This window comes from Tyto alba, unplaced genomic scaffold (assembly GCF_018691265.1).
Source record: "Tyto alba isolate M040663 unplaced genomic scaffold, T.alba_DEE_v4.0 Super-Scaffold_7, whole genome shotgun sequence".
Classification (NCBI taxonomy): domain Eukaryota; kingdom Metazoa; phylum Chordata; class Aves; order Strigiformes; family Tytonidae; genus Tyto; species Tyto alba.
Genome location: NW_024881328.1, coordinates 36,233,135 through 36,254,530, shown reverse-complemented (window position 1 = coordinate 36,254,530; position 21,396 = coordinate 36,233,135). Strand labels below are relative to the sequence as shown.

Sequence of the window (21,396 nt, the reverse complement as noted above, 5' to 3'; positions counted from 1 at the left end):
GCAGCTGCAGTCCTGCAAACAACCCTTCTCCAAACATGGCAAAAGTGCTGGGGAACCATCTGAAACCCCAAACCAGATGTAAGGTACCAAAAGCCAGCCTAGTGACAGAAAGAGAAGAGGTATCTTCACATCCTAGATCCCAGGTCTTTCTGACAGTGAATGCTAATCTAGAAAAATAACTTTCCGTTTCTTATCTTGAAAGATTTTATTCAGTAATCTTTATGGAGCCATAACTAGAAACAGATTAATCACAATTTTCTAAACAAAACACTGTAGAAGTGAAAAAAATGCCTTTTAAGGAAGGTTGTTCTCTTAGAATGATGTTGCCAACACTGATTTTTTAAACTTACATGTACGTATTAATTGTGGGGTTCAGCAGTTTCTTTAATTTCTGTGCTGAAAATATGATTAATATGGAAAGAAACTTTTAAGATAGTTGTCCATAGGAGGAAAAAGAAAAAAAAAAATCAGTTAAATCCATGATACAAAGTTATGACTCACGGAAGCCCTATGACAAAGGAAGAACTTTAAGTCTAGAAAGGCCATTTGTCAGATAAACAGACAATTACTATGCAAAAATATTAATACCACAATTTGAATAAATTTTAACTCCTTAAAACTATATTAATCTGTCTTGAATGCTCACAAAAATATAATTCTATTCTGATAGAGACACATCTTCTGCATAACCATACAGAGTAAGTAATATTAATTAATACTCAAAAATGTGCCCAGGCTGGGTTAAGTAAAGGAGGGACATCAGTTTCTTTAGCCATAAACCTTTACAAGGGTATTGATTACTAAATGCTAAATGTAAGTCTTATACACACAATTTGGTGGGTGGCAACCTTCAGCCCAAATTGGAAGCAAGAGCAACTCTTGCCTTTTAAGACTCAAGAAATTCATAGACAGGAACAATCTACATTCTCTGCTAACAAGCACTAAAACTGGCATATTCTAGTTGGAGAAAATGACCCAGATACAGAGATATCAGAATTATCACTTAGGCCTTGATACAAGAAATCTGAAATCTGTTACTGATTATAAGCTGTGCTGTAACCAGCACAAGGCTCTTTGCTGTCCTTAAATATCATAGGGGTCAGCTCCCAAGCAGAATGAATGGCTAGAACTTTTGATAGGAGAATTTGTAGAAATGTAAGAACAAAACATCAGAGATAGAAAAGGAGCAAAATGTAATTTTTGTGTTAGTTTTATACTGATTAAGTACAGCCCTGATCTTCCATTCCTCTGTAACGAATTTCTGCTTTGTTTGATTTTCTGCCAAGAACTCTCATCTGCTCTTATCCTGTAGTTTCTTATGAAGATTTAAAAACATCACTTGAATTCTATCTTGCTTTTTAACGTGTTTTTTTTGTGTGTGTGTTTGTTTGTTTGTTTGTTTTTGTTTTGTTTGTTTTTTGTTTTTTGGTTTTTTTTTTTTTTTTTACACTCAGGTATGAAGAATCCAAGACACGAATACTATAGTCTGAAGACAGATCAATATTGTAAACAGCTTTTTTCCTAACTGATTTCTAAATGAATACAGGTATGAGTACCAAAATAGTAATCTGCACTTCTAGTAGTCTCCCAGACTTCAACATGAAAAGAAACTGAATCACTGATGTAACGGTTCCTGCCCTTCTCAGCCAGCTCAGTAGGAGTTGGCTTAAGACCCATTTCAGATCCAAGTAGGACAGAGTTTCACTGACCTTGTGTGTGCCTGTATTTAGGGCAAGATGTTTATATTCAGGAAGGTGCTTTTCTCTCTTTTTTTTTTTTTTTTACTTGAAATGCTAGATTATGTTATTTAGTAACTAGGGAAATATGATTTCCATATATTTTTCCCTCAACAGCATGTCATTTCAAGATAAACCTTATTTTAATATCATTAGCACTATGTTTACCCACCTATGGTAATGTACCATGTATTTACTCTTGTAAACAGAGCAAGACTGTGACTGATTCTTGCCACTTCTTCCCTGAAGCACATCTGGTCTCTGAGGCTCATTAGTGGATCTTGCCAGAAGCCATCAAAAGATAAGTTTCAAATTATTCCTTAGAGTAAAATGCACTGAAAAACTGCCATTTGCTTAAAGAGTGGAGGGATCTGATCTTTTTCACTTTGACAAGCTGTTAGTGAAATTTTGTAGTGTTTTTTCCATCCTGATGGAGATAGTTTTATAAGCATGCAACTGTTTGAAAGCAAAACACAATCAACATAATTGATTACATAAATAACTGAAATTTGCTTTCATTCTAGAATTTAAGGTTCATGTTTGTGTGAATTTTTGTGTTGGTTTTTTTTTTTTTTTTTTTTTTTTTTCTTTTGAGTGGATTGTCTGTAGTGCCAGGTACAATAACAGAAATGCATGGTGGCACCAGCAGATCAGAAAATGGGTGTGAATGGTAAATAATGCCTTGACTTAGTATTTGGTGAGTAAATAAAATGCCTCCAGTCTCCTCGCTGGAAAGATCAAAGGGATCAAGACCAGTGATACCTTTTAGGATGGATGGGTTTTCTCTGTTATCTGTTCTTCCAGTATTTTCTAACCAGTGAAACTTTGTGCTCATGTACAACATTTCAAGTTAAGGTTTGCTATTATTTATAAACACAGTCCCAGTGAGGCTTTGTTCCACTCAGCCACACTATTTTGGTTCACTTTGTGTAGGTAAGACAGCAACCCAGCTTTACTCTGTAAAACCACTGGAAATTGTCATACTAGAAATGTATAATAAACATATATACTCATTCTTTCCCTTGCTGCAGCTGGACTGGATTAAGAGGCAGAAAAGTCTGAGTCAAAAAACTGAATTACAGACTTGAGAAATTCACAAAGCCTACACTGGACAATGACCTATAGCTACCTATACTGGTAGCTGAAAAGTAGTATAAGGAAACACAGAATCTGCAAAACCTTTCCAGTAATTTTTTGTTTCATTTTAAACACCTGTAAATATTTGAAAAACTTGATCAACCTTGTGGAAGTGTAAATAGGTATTAAGACTATATAATATAGCATCCAGACTCTACAGGTCATACAAACAGAAAATAAGAGATTATATCTACTTGTCAAGTAAATACCAGATACCCTGAGCTGCACTCCCTGCTCTGCTTATAATATTCTATGGACTTAATTTATTTTTCTGTTACCTTACCACCTTTCTTTTTCCATCAGTAAAAGGGAAGATGATAAATTGCTTATTTACAGTACCTAGCTTATTGGTATGATCAGTTAATGTTTGCAGATTCTGAGGATTAGAAGCATTATAACTAAAAAACATTATTAAAATATTACTTAGGGTAATGTGCACATCAGTCCCAGCCATTACTCTGACACAGAGATGGGAGACAGATACTGACTTTGTCTAGAATAAATTTAGTGACACATTTCATAGTAATTTTTATCAGGAAATACAGATGTGAAACAGACAATCTAACAGATTTAAGGCCTGATCTAAATACTGCATAGATGTGAATTCTGGAAGGGATGGGAGATGGGCAACAGAGACATTTACATTTATAATAGACAAAGCACAACGCTTGTTTTAAATATATATAGTCTGTCTGGGTCAGAAAACCCAAACAGGAGCTTCTGAAATCAATTTTCTAATCTGAAATTTCTGGAAGTATTTTTTGTAACATATATCTAAACTTATTGTGTTTGCAAGTGACCTATGTTAATCCTAGAAGGTACAAATTTATATCCCATGAACCAACTCAGTGCCTATAGCACTTCAGAAGATTTGAAGTCCTATGGAAACGTCCAGGGCATTATGAAAATAGATCATAGTGACACCTACCAAGATCTGCATAGCAGTACGATGCTACCAGGGTACATTTCTCATAGGCCAGAGAGATTAAGATTTTTCATCTGATGGTGTTGCCCATCCTCAGAATAACTTGTAAACCATTCCCTGCTGTAGGATTTCCCAGCGTCACTGTCTTGAACTCAGTAACACTTGATGACATATTTTGCTGCTGGGCAAGGCATGTGTGACTGAAAAGAACCTTCTATTGAGAATGAACCCTTCTAGCTTACCTCAGAGTCTAAACAAATGAACATCCAGTATATGAATTCACTCGGGGGAAAAAAACCACATGGTTGGTATACTATCTGAAGGTTATCACACACTTTTGAGGAGCTCTTTATTCTGGATTTTCTTCTATTTCTATTGCCCCCTCTCAGTACCTCCCTCACTATCACTTCCTGTTTACATAGCCAGACATGTTCCTTCTCATTCCCATGAAAGCAAGATCCATATTAGATATCCAGAAGAAACTCTCAATAAGACTTGAATTCCTGCAGTCTCTGAAGGTATGAACTTGTCAAATTTCTAGATCCACTGGCATTAACTTACAATTTTAACAACCTTCTAACTTGCAAACACTCCTGTGGGGAGCAAAAATTGGTTACTTTCACAAGGCCGAAAGCCATAGTTAATTACAAGGATCAACTTTACTAGCAAAACCAGCATTCACAAGGTACTTTCTGTATATTCTTCTGTGTATTGTATTTTGGATCTCATATTCTTCTAATGATTAATTGATGAGGTTTCAAAAAACCCCAGATCTTTTATGACAGCTACAACAGATATTTTTAATGAGAGTTATTTACTACTGTAATTCTGGTTATGTTGAATCATAGCAGACGTCCAAGAATTTGGACAGCTTCTATCAGTTTCTCAAGAGAAGGAGAAAGTTGTGATCAAAAATTGGGTTAAATACTCTGAAAGCAATGAAGAACATCTGTGCTGCCTACCAGCTTAGCTCAGCTTCAAAGTTAGTTTCAGTTTAAGAAGTCATTCAAAACAGGGCTCTAGCTAGAAAATAAGCTTTCTTGCATTAGTCTCTCTACTCCACGGGTCCACTAAAAAAAAGTCACACTTATCTTTCCAAATCCTGAATGTTTGCTTGCACAGTGTAAAATAATTCAGATGACTACAACATAATTAGGGACATCACGTTACTGTATAAATAAGTACTGAATAGGGCCTCTGCTTCCAAAATTAATATGGTTTCTGGATGAGAAATAACAGATGGAAACGAAGACCTGTTAAGAAGACAAAAGAATGGGTACTGGCCTGTTACCACACAATTCTTCTGACATTCTTCCAGTGTCAGAAAGTTGTTCTCATTGCCATGGCATCCACCATATTCAAATATCTCACACTCACGGCTTCGAATATTGAAGTAGTAGCGCAAGTGGATTGCTTTGCAGGGACCTTCATCTGCTTTCATGGCACAGACTAAATGCCCTAGTTTCAATGGTGGCAAAGCAGCACCTGTAACACAGAGGAGAAACAGAATAACTGTTATTAAGTTAGCTTGCTTCACTGCACATCATAAGTTCAAAATGCGATTGCTTGCATCTTCTGCTAGAGAGGCACTGCCTAATATCTGTCTGTTAAGTTCTGAGCACCCTAAACACAGATGTAAAAAGAAAATCATCATCATCTGCATCGGAACACAAATTCCATTCAGTCAAATCAAATGCATGGTTTCAATTTTAACCAAAACAGCTCATATCATAAACTTTAACTCCTCATCATAAATCTCTAAATAGCTATGGATAGCAGCTTAGTCACAGGAGCTAGTGAGCAATTCTGAACAACAAATGCACTGAGAAAATCCTAGTAGTTCCCACAGACACAATGACTACTTCTGCATAAAAAAGGCAGAAAGAGGGTTCCTTGTGCTCTCTTCCACGCACTTCTCATAGTGAGCAAAGCTACAAGGCATCTGTCAGCTAACGGCGTGGGATGAACTATGCCAGACATCCCTGCAGAGGGCACCATTTCCCTCTCAGAGTCCACTTACCGGTGCCTAAACACATCCCCTGCAATAGAAAGGTCATCATACTGTCCTCTTTTCTTTGATGTTACTGTTCTTGCATTAGAGCTTTCAAGAGCTAAGAAGTACACAACTAGAAAGGTAAGGTTAAAAAAAAAAAATGGTATCTTTTCAAACCGTGTCATTTCTATATCTTTCAATATACATTATTAGGTCAGGAAATGTTTTGTAAAATTGCCATATATATTGTGAAGAAGAACTCTAAGTTTTACACTGTCAATGTCTGCAAGGAAATTCTGACTGATGATCCAGTTTGTGATACTGTTCCCTTACCAATATATGGTTTAATAATATCTTTTCCTGTGTTGATTTTCCAAGAAAGTATTTTACCCTAGAAGATGTTGAAAGCTTTACAGAGCTTGTGTGACTGCAATAGCAGCCAAAAGAACAGACCCAAATTTTTTCATTCATTCTCCCAGAGCTAATAAGAACATTGATGTCTCTTAACATGCATGTGCAAAAGTACTTACCAGTGCTCTTTGCAGAAGCCCAGGAAATGGGAGGAAAAAAAAAGGATGAGGACAAGAGTTTACATGATCATTGCTCAGCTTCTTACTACTAACTAGATTAAGTGTCCAGTTTTATTTAAAAGAATCCACAAAAATCAGGCTTTATGACATAGTAAAAAGGAAATTGGTAAAATGAATAATGACCTGCTTTGCAGATATCTTATTTTAACATATAAAATTGGCCTTATTATATAATCTTGAAATGAAAAAAACAGCTGAGACACATCCTCATAAATACTGAGGTCAATGGAAGTTTACTACTTTTATTCCATTGGAGCCACTTATAACTATGAAACCCACAGGAAATAAACAATTTTAAGAACTTAAATTTTTTAACTCATAGCATTTGAACCCTTGAAAAATTAACATTTATTACACAATTACCATCAACACAAAAATTGTAGCACACAAGTAGATCTTCCAAAAATGGACAGTTTGGTGTTAAAATACAGACTAAAATGACTAATTTCAAAATTCTTATTAAAAATTCAGTCCCTAAAATAGTTTGTGACTGTTTCCTCATTAGTGAAATTATATCTACAGATTTTGATGTTAGGAAAATAGATTTGAAAATATTATCAAAGACTGTCTAATAGGAAATGCAGATTAATTAAAAGAAACATTTTTAACAGATGTTTGATTCAGTAAACTTCCTATAGAACTCGGCTTGCCACACAGATTTCTGAATTTTGTTTCTTGCCAGTTCCTTAAAAGTCACAAGAGATCCCAAGTTGGACCTCAATGATCTAAAGTTCTCCAACAGATTTGGGAATCCTTTGGAAGGGACTTGAATAGCTCAACTTGAAAAGTTGAGAGGATACTGCATTGCAAAAGGAAACTTTGGAATTCCCCCTACTCAGTAATAGGGAGAAAATGCCTTCAAGACATCAAAGTTTTCAGTAACTTCTGGAATAACTCCTGAAATATTAAAATCAAGCGTTCAGAGCTCCACAGAAACTGATCCAACTCAAATGCGGCTGGGTTGAGGGCTGGCAGCTAGTTTATAAACAAGTTATTTTCTTGGCACTCAAGAAATGAGATCTCCTACATGACCTGTGTCACTGACCCAGTCGAGTCTAGAAGAGGTTGTAAAAACTTATTGGGTTTCCTAACTACTGGAATTTCAGACATAGGGTCGTGTCAGTTCATTGTGCTGGCTACATTATACCACACCAATGTCACGGGTTATCAAAACAGAAATAGTGTGCAAGCATAGTTGCAAAACTACACAAAGATATTGAGAAAATGGCTTAGTAGAGTTTATCTTAGGAACTTCATGGTCTCAACTCCTAGCCTATTTCCCATCAAACCCGCAGAACTAAACGATTGTTTTGCTTACCTCCTAAGGCCTTTCCGCTGCAGTCTCAGCGACATCATTACCACTGTCACATGTGCTGACATCTGCTGCAAACATAATGCCTATCTGTGTCACACTTTTTGGCAATCAGACATTTATTTTCTTAGGAGTGCTAGAAAGTTACCATGCTGTGACTAAAACCTGTACCCTGTGAAACCCCCGGGGGCCAAACTCTCCAACTTTGAACAATAACCAAGTGACTCTGAAGAAAGAAGTCTCAAAGGGATTCATGGGAACTGAATCATTCTTGTGTCTGGGAACAGTGGAAGAATTCTTCCCCATTATTTTACACCTGGGAACACTTAACTCACACAGATGATGTAAAACTAGCTTTCCTTCTCAGTTTAGAGAAGCAGATGAGAATGCAAGCGTGAGTGTTTGGCCAGTAGATCTGCAAGGATACAAATTTGCCTGTATTCACTTCATATGTGGAATATACCTTGAGGAAACTAATTCTTAGTATAAGGCCTCCTCCTCTGCTCTTGAACACTAGAACACATTATTCCTACTACATTTTAGGTTCTGTGTGAAGAGGACAGGATATGACATTTAGGGAAGATGTCTGTCAGGAGGGCCAGTAAATATTCTTCAATAGAAACATGGGAAGTTAAAACTGAAAGGAATTTTAATGGAGTTTCTCATTTAAATTTTGGCATATTTGTATGGGATAAATACCTTGAGATCTTTTCCGACAGATGTCCAAATTGTTCTTAAAAAGTTCCAGGGAAGTAAAATTCCCAGCAAGCTGAGGCAGTCAGTTCCAGGATTTTACCAACCCTCTTGCAAGACAGGCCTTTTTTTTTGTAAAATACAGCCCAGAAGTCTTTTTATTACATACTAAACCATTCTGCACTTCCTTCAGTGCATAGACAGAATAATTTAAAACCACATATAGAGTAATTTTCTTTTGATTTTCTAATCCAACATTCGCGTGCTGCAAGTCAAGGCTGCCGCAGCAGGGAGAGCTGCGGCCTGCTCCCGCAGCCTGTACTTTGGGCCCTCCACGTCCAGCTCCTTCCCCGGCTGCCCGGAGCCCTCACACTGCAGCAGGCCCCGAGCACTCCCGGCACCACTTCAGCACCCCGCCTTTGGTCTACCTTCTTTCTTTCCTTCAGAAGACTTTTGTCTCCTCTTAATCATCTCTATACTAAATAAACCCTTTTCTTCCAATCTTTTTATTGGCCCTGCTTTCTAGCCCTCTTACAACTTTCCTTTGGATCTTTGCCTGTTTGGATTGCTGTTAAAGTGTGCTGCCCAGAGCTGAACATAATCCTCTATCTGAGGCATTACTGGTGCCAAATACAGTGGAATAATTATCCTTTGGGTTTTTCTTAATACAACACAGAATTACTCGCATTTTTTTTTTTTTTTTTACAACACCGCATTATTTTTATAGTGCTCTGTAACTTTTGCTTACTTTCCAGCAAATATAATCCTGTTATACAGCTGCTTCAAAATTTATTTTCCACCTTATATTTATGAATGCGTTCATTCTCCTCAAGTATAGCATGTTGCATTTGTTGTTTTAAAAAGCAAATTAGTTTATTCCTCCACATTGGATCTGGCTCTGTTAGATATTTATTACTCATCCAATTAAGGCATCTGGTCCAAATAAACTTGGAAAATCTATAGAATTATAGGACTATACTACTCTAGTCCAAGAAAATTGAGTTTGTTTTGCTAGAAATACACTAAGTAATGATTACAGTTGATGCTTACTGCCACACAAAAGTTATTATTTGCCATACCACAACCAAAATAAAGCAAAGCAAAACTTCCTCTCCTCCCTTCACCCCACCTGCCCCCTGATATTTTAATTTAATGACTTCCTTACATCAGCCATGTAGGTTTTCATAACAGAAGACACAAAGTGTTCACTGCTCTGTCTTCATAATCTTTCCACTCCATAGCCTGTGGTAAATGCAAAGTAATGCTGATGAAATGGCTCACAATGAGCATGAGTTTAGTGCTGGTATTTTATGTCACTACCTTCTTTCTCCATTCCTTCAGTTTTCCTACTCTTGGCGACTGTCAGAAACATGACACTGGCCAAGACTGTTCCTACACAGCACAGACATTCTCATTTACTGTTATTCACATGGCAACTTTTGTGACTCAAAACATGGCTGTTTAACACACAAACAGCCAACTATTAACCAACGAAGTAATTTCATCATGAGAGCTCTAATAATCTGCAGTTAGTCATGCTGCATGCCTGAGCACATGGATCTTATTTGACCAATGCACAGCACTGTTACCACTTTACTAGTAACAGTTTAATATTACAAAACCAAAAGTGGTGAATAACGTCTCTAATCCTCTTACATTAATAGAAGTAGAACCAATATTTTTTTTTCTCCTGGCTGTAGGCATAATAAAAGACTCTACCTTGACTTTCAGACCCTTAAAGATATTCTGCAGGGCTGGTTGTTAAAATATACCCCTTTAGTTAGGAAGTGAACTGATTTCCGTATTATATCTACTGCACAATAAACATGAAAGACAACAGTATTACTGCAGAGTTGCTTTTTGGAACAGAACTATGTAAATTAAAGTGGGAAAATAAAACTTGGCCAGGAATACCTCTGACTTTTTATGTTAAATACTTTCTGGTTTTGTTTGCTTAGGTTATGGGTTCTCAACCTTATATGAGTTTCTGCGGTTACCCTTAATTATAAAGATACGCTGTCATCTTTCCAGGCTTTCTTGTAAATGTCTCTCTTTGATAAGTGATATCAATACTAAGCACCTTGTGACTAATGAATAGCTGTTTCTTCTCTCTCCATCTTTGTCAGTTTGACAGCTTCCCACCCACGCACTGTTCAGTGCTCTTCCTACCCATGTGTTTCCTACCCTTTCTTTAAGCAGTCACATTTATTCTTGATAAACTTACACATATGAATAAAAAGCACATTCAACTTATGAGTCATTTTCTTCAGGATTTCGAACATAACTAAAGTGCTCCCAACCACATAAGGTATTTATTGGTGGAAAAATTACAGGTTCTGCTGGAAGAAAACAAATTGAGAATCCTTTTTTATCCCATTGGATTTGACTTGCAACCTTAATTATTACTGTAATTTAAATACAAATAGACAACAAAAAAACCCCCTCTTGGATTCACAAAGCACTTGTACCCAATGTGATTCAAAAGTATGACTTTACAAATAGTGGATGCACACAAATTATTTTATCTCTTAACACCTGAAATTTATCGAATTCTAGGGTAAAATATGTCAATGTTTTATAACCATCTAACTCAGAAAATAGATGTTATCAGTGAAATTGCAGACTACAAAATTTCTACAGTTAAATTCACTGACACTCTTAAGAAATCACAAATGTAATTTTAGTTATCAACAACCTAATCATTTTATACAAACAGAGTATTACAAAAATTTTTTTTTTTTTGGTAAACACTGCAAGGAGTCTTCAGTAGTCATAAAAACACGGTCCTAGTTTAATTTATAAGCATCACAATTAATATTTTTTTTAGTTTGGAACACAAGTCTTAAAGTTCAGAACTGTTCCTCATACTACAGCAGTTAGTGGTTGTATAATCTTAAATGACTGGTCATAAAATAACCAGTGATAAAATAATGCCCAATAAAAAGACTATTCAATTTCCTTGAGATTATTTTTGTATTGTCTTCTATAAACAAAGTAAATAGAGGAAAAAAATAAATCCAGCAGATTTCTTGTTCTGGTGATGGTGTTATTTTAATAAGCAAGACAACTTGGCCTCCATGAACTGCAGGATTAGGCTAAGGATTTTTATAAATCTAAGATTTGCAGGGCAGAGCAAAGATAAATGTGACTTTGCTCTCAAACAAAAAGGGCACTTATGTACTTCACGGTTAAAGAGAAACAAATTAATTCTGTATAAAACAGTCTTGACTACACAACCATGCCAGGCATACGCTTAATGCAGAACAGTGCATATCTTAAGTTGTAGTGACTAATTGTGACACAGTCCTAAAGCACTAGCTTCATTTGAGGTACAGCCATGATTGGGCACAGTTAATATTTTTTGTCTCAAGGAACACTGCCGCAAAAGTCTAATAGAGAGAAATAATCTGGATGGTTATCAGACAAGACATGGACAGATTAGGTAGAGTGCCAACATAAAAAACGGTTCCCCTTAGTCGCATTCCCAGTTGGGCTTTGAAATCAGACTTGTCAAATGGGAGAAGTATCCACGGCATAGTTCTCTTCAGCTTAAGGAAGAGATCACAATTTTAAATCATTTTTTCAAAGGAAAGAAGAATATTTTATTATCGTCCAAAAAGTGTATTTTTCCCTCATCTGCTTTCTCAAAATTGTTTGGGAGGAAATTAACATGTCTTTCACAATGATATCGAGTATAGAAGTTTGATCCACTTTATGTAATTTCAATTAAGTGAAAGTAAACAATGATTTTACATTGGTAAGAATCCGAGAATCTCCACAGTTCTAACAGTCACACTTCAGACATTATTTTTCTTAACAAAAGTCTCTTTCTAACTGGAGAGTTTTTATTTATCCAGAAATATCAAATCACTTGGGACTATACAAAGAGCTTCTTCAAGGCCCAGAAAAACAACTAGGACAGCAATTGAATCATCTTTAGACCAAACTCTACAAATTAAATGACTCAAGAGAGCTGTATGCAGTACAGAGTAACATCAGCCTACAACGTTATTCATCCTGTTTCTGCCCTGTTTGCGTGGGGAGATAAAACTGGAGTTTATCAGCTGTATGTTCTTTTCCTTAAATATTGAACTTTTCTACAGGTCCTAAAGCAGGGATTTAATTGAATAATCTTGATATCTAACACAGTGTTTGATTAGGATTAGAAGTTTCAAAAAGCATGGGAACAGAAGCCTTTATATAGAACGCAATTTTGCTGGAGCTTAATGCAAAATTCTGAGCGTCTCCCTGTTAAAAACCAGTGCATTTTTAGGTTATTTCAACTTTCAGAAGTTTCCCAGAAAAATTCTCAAGTACAGCGATACACCTACAGTGCATTTTAACATACTGGGTTTTCTTGTTTGAGATAGTTTTATGCATCATTTTTATAACCTCTTACCCAGAATATCCTCCTCTTCGCTGTCATCAAAGTCAGTAGTTGCATGCCCAGTGACACAGACAAACAGCAAAGTAAAGGCAAGAGGTAAGGAACATCCCTTCTTTCTTCCTTTCATCTTTCCTGTATAACATATAAATGACAACAGAGAATTCAATCAAATACCTCAAGTGCTCTGCAAAAGTCATTAGCAGGATACCGCATAGCCCTATGGGTTGGTCTACAAACAGGGAGCTCTGGAAATAATGTGAACTTTGTTATTATAATTATATCATAAGCACAGGGAAAAACAAGACAGGATTTATAGTTGTGCTGAGCTGATGGCAAGTCTCCTATCCCATCTCCCATACAGACTAAAGGCACTGCTATTAATTTTTATTTTAAGCCACAGTTGAAATCACTTCCCAGAATACACAATGATATAAAATGTAACACTTATCCTTTTAATGTCCTGATGAGTTTTACACAATTGGCTGGCACGTCCAATCCTTCCATATAAGTTTTGCTCTGTCTGCAGACCTTAGATTCACTGCCACAAACACAAGATTCTATTTTCAACAAATATTTCATTAATTTATAGTTATCAAGTTCCTGGACTTCTGTGTAAATTGCATTTCACAGGAGTTGGTGAACTTGCAACATGGGCTTCAGTGCTTTAAGAAGTGTTTTGTATCTTGTAGAACCCTGTATTGAATATCTCACTTCATTGCAGAGCTATTATTTTTCACATTGAATCACTGCAACCCTAGTCATCCACATGAAGAAAACACTTCTAATCCATGGCAGCTGGCATGTTCAAGTTGCCAAAGATGAAGTTAAGTATGCACACAGAATGCACTTCTGGAAAACTTTTGCTTTAACTTTTTTTAGAACTATATATATTCCAATTAACTAAAAGTTCCTTAAGAATCTTTGAGTTCTAATTAGAGAATAGGCTCAATATCTCCTTTAGCTACCAACGGATAGATTCCCTTTAGGTATCCTCTTTTTTTAAAGTACAACACTAAACTTTGGCTAAGTTAATTAATGTTAATATAATAGAAATTAGAGATCCAAGGACTAGGAAGTTCCTAGCCTTCAGACACCATTTTGTCTTTAGTTTTTTTGTTTAAGTGTCTGTGACGACAGCATGTCTGCGTCACTTAAAGCAGTGAGGGCAGGGGGGCTGTGGGAGTAGGTGAGATGACCTGTCACCATGCTTGGGATACAGCTTTATAGCAGGAAGGTTAAAGAAACGATGCTGAAGTGGCAGGTGACATTAATAGAAGTCATTTTTAACAGAGTAAACTTTTCTCTGAGTGATATATCTGTCTATGAAGTCAGAAGTATATCATAGGTATGGTATCTAAAGAACCACTAGCAAGCAACGATGTCTCAGAAAGGTGAAACCTGCACAAAATTACCCAGTTTGCCACAGCCACTCCAAACTGTGCCAGAGCCAGAAGGTGCTGTTGTATCTGCAACACCAAACCAGAGCCAATTTCCCCCAACTCCCCCCCCGCAGTGTTTTCCTAACTTGCAGTGTACGTAGTAAAAAAGAAATGCATTCTTAAAAATAAGTCCCGGTGAAATTACAGACCAGACCATGAGTAGCACTAATCATTTGGGTAATTTTTTTGAACTGACAACTCCTTTTTAGAAGGCTTCAATATATACTGTAGTAAAAATTACCAAGAGATGTGGTCCTTTTTTTTTTTTTTTTTTTTGTAAAGGAACAGAATTTTGGGATCAAAGGAACTCCTGTTTTAGCCAGAAATTATGACAACTTTTTCCATCATAATGCTTTCCTGACAAAATAAACAGAAGAATGTATTTCTCTTTCATTCCTTCTAAGATGATTTTTTTAAGATTAATTTCTACATTAAAAAATCAAATCCTTTATCCATATAAAGTTTCACAAAACATTTGGCAAAGTAATTCAGATCTCATTTTGTGCTATTAATCATAATTTTTCAACACTTTCCCTAAAGAGTGTTTTCTTACTTATATGAACAAATTCAGAAATTGTTGCTTTCTACTAGAGATGTAGTAACTACTCTTGGAATAGAAAACAACTTGTTACAAATTCTGAAACATTATGTAAACTGAGGAAAGGTGCAAGAGCTACAACAAATAATTTTCAGGTATTCTTCAAAGAAATAGAAGTAGTGTCCTTAATTCGTGTTTCTAACTAGAACTCCAGTTTTACATTTTTATATTATTTTATATATTAAAACTTAATCTTATAAGGTATTATTTTTCCTTTTTCCCCAATGACAAATTTCTAGTGATCTGTTTGCTCTATTCAGTGTGAATAATTCATAAATAATTTTTCCCCAACCTCTTTACCAGAGGAATTACTTATGGGCCACTTGGCTGACCGGAGGATGTCCCTACAGTATTGCTAAAACACAGAGAAAAAAACATGGCACTACACTATGGATTTATCAGTTACCACTTCACTTGAACATGCCAGGCATTTAGACTTAATTACACTCATTAATGCCACTGTCTACATTTATTTGTGTACCCCATCTGCTCTCATCTGCCTTACTTTTTTGTCAGTCTCTTTGGAAGTCTCTTGTTTATATGTGGTAATTATGTGCTAGTCGGTTATTTCCATTTTCTAATGCCATCCTTCGCCCAGCTGTTGTCCCAATGTTATCTTGCCACTGACATATTTAAATATTACACCATTAAAGGAAAGGAAGAGTCTTTACTGATATGTTCATTGCTACCCACCAAATACTTTTGAGTTACAGCACCTGACATTAGCATGCTGTCTCTTTGAGATATTCTCAGCATTTCTTGCCATTATTCAGGTAATTTTCAATTTTCCAGTCAATCAAAGAAGAGCTATTCCCTCACCATTTAATTTTTTTTCCTGAGTACAGTACATACTATAACTTACATTGAAAGCAAAGTAACTGTTCCAGACCAAGGGCAATTGCCAACCTTGACATTACTGTCAGAGCTTCAGGAAGTTTGCCCTGAATTTGATCAACTTCTGTAAAAGTGGATGAAGTTTAATGCCAAAAGATCCACAGGAAGAGATCTCTCTGTATGACACCTGTGTCTTAGTGTCTTAGACTTCAGATGCTAGAAATAAATCACATATGTAATAAGCAAAATTTTTAACATATCAAAATAATACTATGTAAGAGTATAACACAACTCCAAAATAAACCAAGAAAACATCCTAAAAAGGAATTCTATTGACTGTATTTCTGCACAAAGTGAATAGAGGCAACGATGTTTCTTTTCAGCTTTCACAGTCCATTCTGTGATTTCCAGAAGCATAGTACCTCTTACAATGCATTTGGCCTAATACCAGACTTCCATGCAAAGCTTTCTGGTACATGGCCTTGGAAGAATTTTACTTTTTTATCCAAAGGTTACAGAAGCAGTTACAGCAAATCTTTTTATTCACCCCCGACAAAAAGTCCAGTCATGCTTTAAAAGAAGAAAATAACTCTGTATAAGGTAACCTGAAGTTGCCTAAGATTGTCTTTATGATTTGAGACACATCTGAGTTATGATATTAGTTTGACATTAAATTAAATGAAAATAAATCAGCAACTAAGAAAAATTATATCAGGACAAATATTAAGTAAAATTTTCAAACAACTCTACAAGAATAAATACCTAGCATTATAATGTAAATAAAGGTGGTGATAGTTTGACATCATCTAGACTGAATAAAAGCAGAAACACCATCAAATATACAGATTTGATAGACAGATAGTAATAACTTTCACACTTTGCCTGGCTCCTGTGAGTTCATGGGAATGAAAACTTACAAAATACACTTTTAATTTTAGTTTTTGAAATGACATGGGAAAGGGGAATGTTCTAAGCACATTGTTTTCCTTAGACATTTGAATTTGTAATCACTGGCACAGTTGTGACCCTTCATAAAGAACTTGCAAATTATCCACCACCTCAGTTGCCCATGGATTAATTCTAAATTTGCACCTGGGCTCAAATTTTCAACATTTGAGTCTTTCCAAACATGACAGCAAAACTCTCACTAGTTCAGGAAAATTCTATTTGAATTTGCTTTTGGATCACTGAAGTTGAGGCCTTTGTTCCTTCCTCCAGGAATCTGCAGACTATAGATTTATATTGCAAAATTTAGTAATCTATTTTTACTCAGTCATCCAATATTCCCAAAAGCTTTTTCCCAAGTAGAAGAAAAATGTAAGAAACAATCAGACAAAAATGGAAATCCTCAGTAAGCTTCTCCTTTTCATTTGAAAATCGAATTTTGTATATCATGACCTACAGTATATAATTGTCACTGTGTGATTATGAGAATAAATCAGTGCATTTGTAGAGAACAAAAATCTTACTTAGGGTACAGCATTTCTGTTCTTCCACTCAACTTTTACATTTCCTTTAAAAGAGTACCTCGTCCAAAGTAGGGCTTCTTGATGCTTAGACAATTTCCCAAGAGGAAAAAATTTAGGCTTGTATAACTGCATATCTGCCTTACTGCAAAGTCTACAGACAAAACATAATCTCCTTTATCTTCTTGCTAACCTCCCCTGAAGGTCACACATTCCCAGAACATTGTGTCAGGTATGAGTGGAGGTGGGATGAAGGCAGTGGAGGTTTTAGTTTAATCATTTTGAAATTATTAAATCCTTCTGTACTTTAATTATTTCTTATAATTCCTAAAGGAAGAGCAAAATCCAAGATCAAAGTTAACTTGGCACTGCTTTTTCAATTAAAAAACCCAAACCCTTTAGAAAAGTCCAAGTTTTCTGATTTAATGTTCAGCTGCCAAGTAACAGAACTTTAAAGCTGTAAGCCTCTTATGATACTGATTTTATTTCCTTTTTTAATTCGCTTTATTTTTTATTGTATTTATATGGAAAGCACAATTCAAAATACTTCACCCACGACATCTGGTTTAGTAAAATATCAAACGCACACATTTATGAAGGACTGCTATGGGACAGATAGGAAATGTTTTGAGTTTAAGTAATTCATGTTAAATGGTCTGATGATTTAGGTCAAATGGTGAAAAATCTCTGGGAGTGAATATAGCCCCTTACTCCAGAAAGGTTCTGTTTTAGGACAGCCAGGAATCATTCCAGCATTAATACTGGTTTGTCTCTACATCAAAGTGTCATTAATGCAAATTTCATAAATTCTCAAGACATCTCCTTTGGAACTGGCACTCTACTGCTTCCAAACTATATACCTTTTGAATGAGCTTTTTTATATCTGTAACTGACAACATCGAAGTCACCTGACAGAGGAGATCAAATGTCTGTGGCTAATAATTGACACATTTATTTACTGGTTTAATTAAATGCTTTAATTTGTGAATAATGCCATTAGTGTCCCTCAAGCTGGAATACAGGTAGACAAGACAGACCACAAGCAATCAAAGAGATTCCCAGTAATAGATCCTTATTACCTGGTCTTAGAACTAGGCCTGTTTTATCCTGCCACCTAAACACAGAAATACAAGAAAGCTCTCAAGATTATTTTTTTTTGCTAAAGACAGACAAACATAAAACTCCGTGTGTTCTCTGTGCAGCTTGCAGCCTCTGGAGCCACATCTTTTATGTGTGTATATACATATAATTTTTTTTTTTTTTTTTAGCATTCTCTTCAATAACAATTTCTGTAGTTACCAGAATATTTAGAAGCAAGCACTTCTTCATCATGGTATTTATCTCTAACTAGCTAACTGGAAAAAGCAAAATAACAGCTAGCATTTCCGGTAGTAGCCAAAACCAGACAGCTTTAGAAAATGGCATAAAGTAACATTGCAATGACTGTAAAAGTGACTCATTCACACTGACAGCCCAGGAAATGGAAGCACATGCACACACACACACAAAGGCAAAGGATATAAGTAAATAAAGGAATGAATAGCAGGAGATAGGATGTGTATAGTCAGAGGTTGAATTTAGCATAGCCTAAAAGATAAAAAGGTCCAGTTAGACAGGATTACAGCACCTCTGATAAAAAAGCAGGCCTTTTCTAGGTCACTATGCTTCAGAGGCATGATATTTGCCCTGTGATATCCTGTACTACCTACTAGGACTTGTATGACATTTAATTAGACGTACCTATAGCACTGTCTCACAGCTGGCAGCGTGAGTGAGTTCCCTTCAGAAGTATTTTATTACCTGTGTTATTTTGCAGCTGTTTGAAGCATCATGTTTTCTCATTTACTCTGGAATAAGTATGAAGAATTAAGTAAGTACGAATTCTATCACCTCTGCTCTGATGTAAACTGAGCAAAGAATGGGACTTACAAAGCTGGGGCACGCATCACCAGAGTCAGTGCAGGTCTGTCATTCACACTGACACCAGAGCAAAGCCTTGCAGTGCCACAGTAACCTAGTAAAAAGGGAGGCAGTATACTGTGGATGATCAGCATGCAAGCATTACTGATTGAAAGCATGAGCTATTGAAATTCCTCCCCACCTCAACTTATCTCCTTCCTGTGCTCCACAGTAGCAGCCCTAATAGTCAGTATCTGTCCTGAGACCACAGACTCCACCAGATTCCTCCAAGACCTTCAAAATTCCTTCTTGTTATGAAGGAGAATTTTGGTTGTCTACCTTCCATCATTTAACATAAATGTTGACTTGCTGATGCACTATTCCAGCCTCTTAAATTCCCAAGTAAAAACTGAGAAGTGAAGTGAAAATTAGGAAATGAAAATTTAGAGAAACAAAGATCTTAATTAGCTTTTATGCTGAAAAGTTGTATGACCCAATGTCACCATTTCAGATTTCAACTCCCACTTCGGTTTATTAAGGTTGTAAATGCTGCTTTGCAAACACAACTAATAAATGAATTGAAAAAAAACCTTGCTATGTTTTGAAAGTAACTAAAAAACAAACTAAAAACATATTAATAAGCCTACTACAAGAACACCCCTTTTTTTTTTTTTTTTTTTTCACATAGCTGTGGATGTCTCTTGCCTTTTCAATTTCCTTTGTCAACTCCTTTCACTTGTCCTTTAAAATGGTTTTCCATTCTCTCAACTTAGCCCTAAAACTTATTTATTCCCATCTCCTAGTCAGCTCTACACCTGGCACCAGTACTTTTGCCATCATGTCTCTACTCAGCTTCTCTTGTGACACTGCTCCAGACTCTAATTTCATCCTCCATTGAGCTCTCCTTCTTAGCTGGCTCTGCTGGGGCCCAACATCCATGATATCCATCACCCAAGAGCTGGGAACTCAATATATTCTGGGAGGCAGAGAGACTGTGAGAGTATGCCTTAGCAACAGTAGCCCACAAGTAATTTTCCTGATTCCCCTCAATCATGCAGTGCAGAACACATGATGCAACAGTACAAGTGAATTATGAACTCTGAAATTAAGAGTGATTTTTTAAAAATAGCTGCACTTCTCACAGGAACACTGGATGTGTCTACATCAGATCATATAACTACTAGCGATACAAAATCATTAGTCATTCTCCATAAAGGTATCTACTTTGACTAGCCATAGGGGGGAAAGAAAAAAACCAAACAAAACAAAACAAAAAAAACAACAACAAAAAACCCAACAACACATGGCACAGAATCCAACATTATGAGCTTACCATAAAGGACATGATGAGAACATAATTTAAATTTCAGTTTCCACCTCATAAAAGACTGATTCCAACAGAAATAAAGAAATGAGACAGGTATCTACTGATGTGGCAACTGCATCAATCTGGCATCTATCCCAATCTGACGTAAATCTCTATTCCACGTATACAGCCTGTTTTCATTGTGACATAGCTTTCAACAGGGGAAGGAAATATTTTGCTCCTACCAAAATATTTTTGAATGTGGACTAAACCAAATTACTAGTTTACGTAATTTCATGAAACTTAGAAAACCAAACACCAGGACTACCACACTCAAGCCTGTACTACTTGGACAGAAATTTGTAGCAAAAATATAGGCCACGTAATCCTATTTTCAAACACAGAATGCTTTCAGCATCCTGGTAATAGCTACTCTCAGAGCACAAAAGCCACTAGCAAAACAGACAAAAGCAGCAATATTACTTACTGTTTTAGGAACACAGCATGGCAGTCCCAACATAAGCATGATAAAGCCTTTAGCTGTTTTTCTAGCAGTGTGGACTGGAAAAGTATAGTGTGTTTTCAAATCTCAGATGCACATATTGATAAACAGTTATGTATTTAGAGATCAGTTAACTTAGCACAACCTTCTTTTCCAAGGGAGAGTCATTTCAGTCCTGTATATTTGTTATGAACTCAGTTGTGTGTAAGTTCACACTGTACCCACTGCAGTAACACAAGTACTCAGTTTCATTCAAGTGAATCCGTCAGTTACTCAGAGTGTAACAGGCAGGCACAGGAGGAAACTGCTGCGACACTGATGCCTCTCGTGACTGATTTTGACCATATCTGACTATTCACCTTTTGTAACTTCATCATCATATAGATCACATTTTGAACACATACAAAAGATCAAAATACAAGTTTCATTGCTTTGTCCAGCATGTTTAGCTCACCCTGTCTAACCTCCCGGCTGGAGACACCACAGAATTTTACTGCCATGGATGTATAAACTTTGAATCATCACACAGGTTAGAAACACTGTAACTGTTATCAGTGGGAATACCCAGATGCCTCAGAT

At 36.2% G+C, this 21,396-nt stretch overlaps 1 protein-coding gene across 4 annotated transcripts in view; it reads right to left on the bottom strand.

Annotated features, from left to right (window-relative positions):
- TFPI (tissue factor pathway inhibitor) overlaps positions 1 to 21,396 on the bottom strand; it is a 98,379-nt gene that overhangs the window by 15,839 nt on the left and 61,144 nt on the right. For all 4 annotated transcript variants that reach the window (XR_006164570.1, XM_032995268.2, XM_032995265.2 and 1 more), the window contains exons 2-3: positions 12,786 to 12,905; positions 5,083 to 5,283 (exon numbers count right to left, since the gene is read on the bottom strand). Coding sequence is in view for 3 of the 4 variants with exons in the window: in XM_032995268.2 (XP_032851159.1) it covers positions 5,083 to 5,283; positions 12,786 to 12,900 (316 nt within the window). In the remaining variant the exon portion in view is untranslated. The remainder of the gene's footprint in view (positions 1 to 5,082; positions 5,284 to 12,785; positions 12,906 to 21,396) is intronic.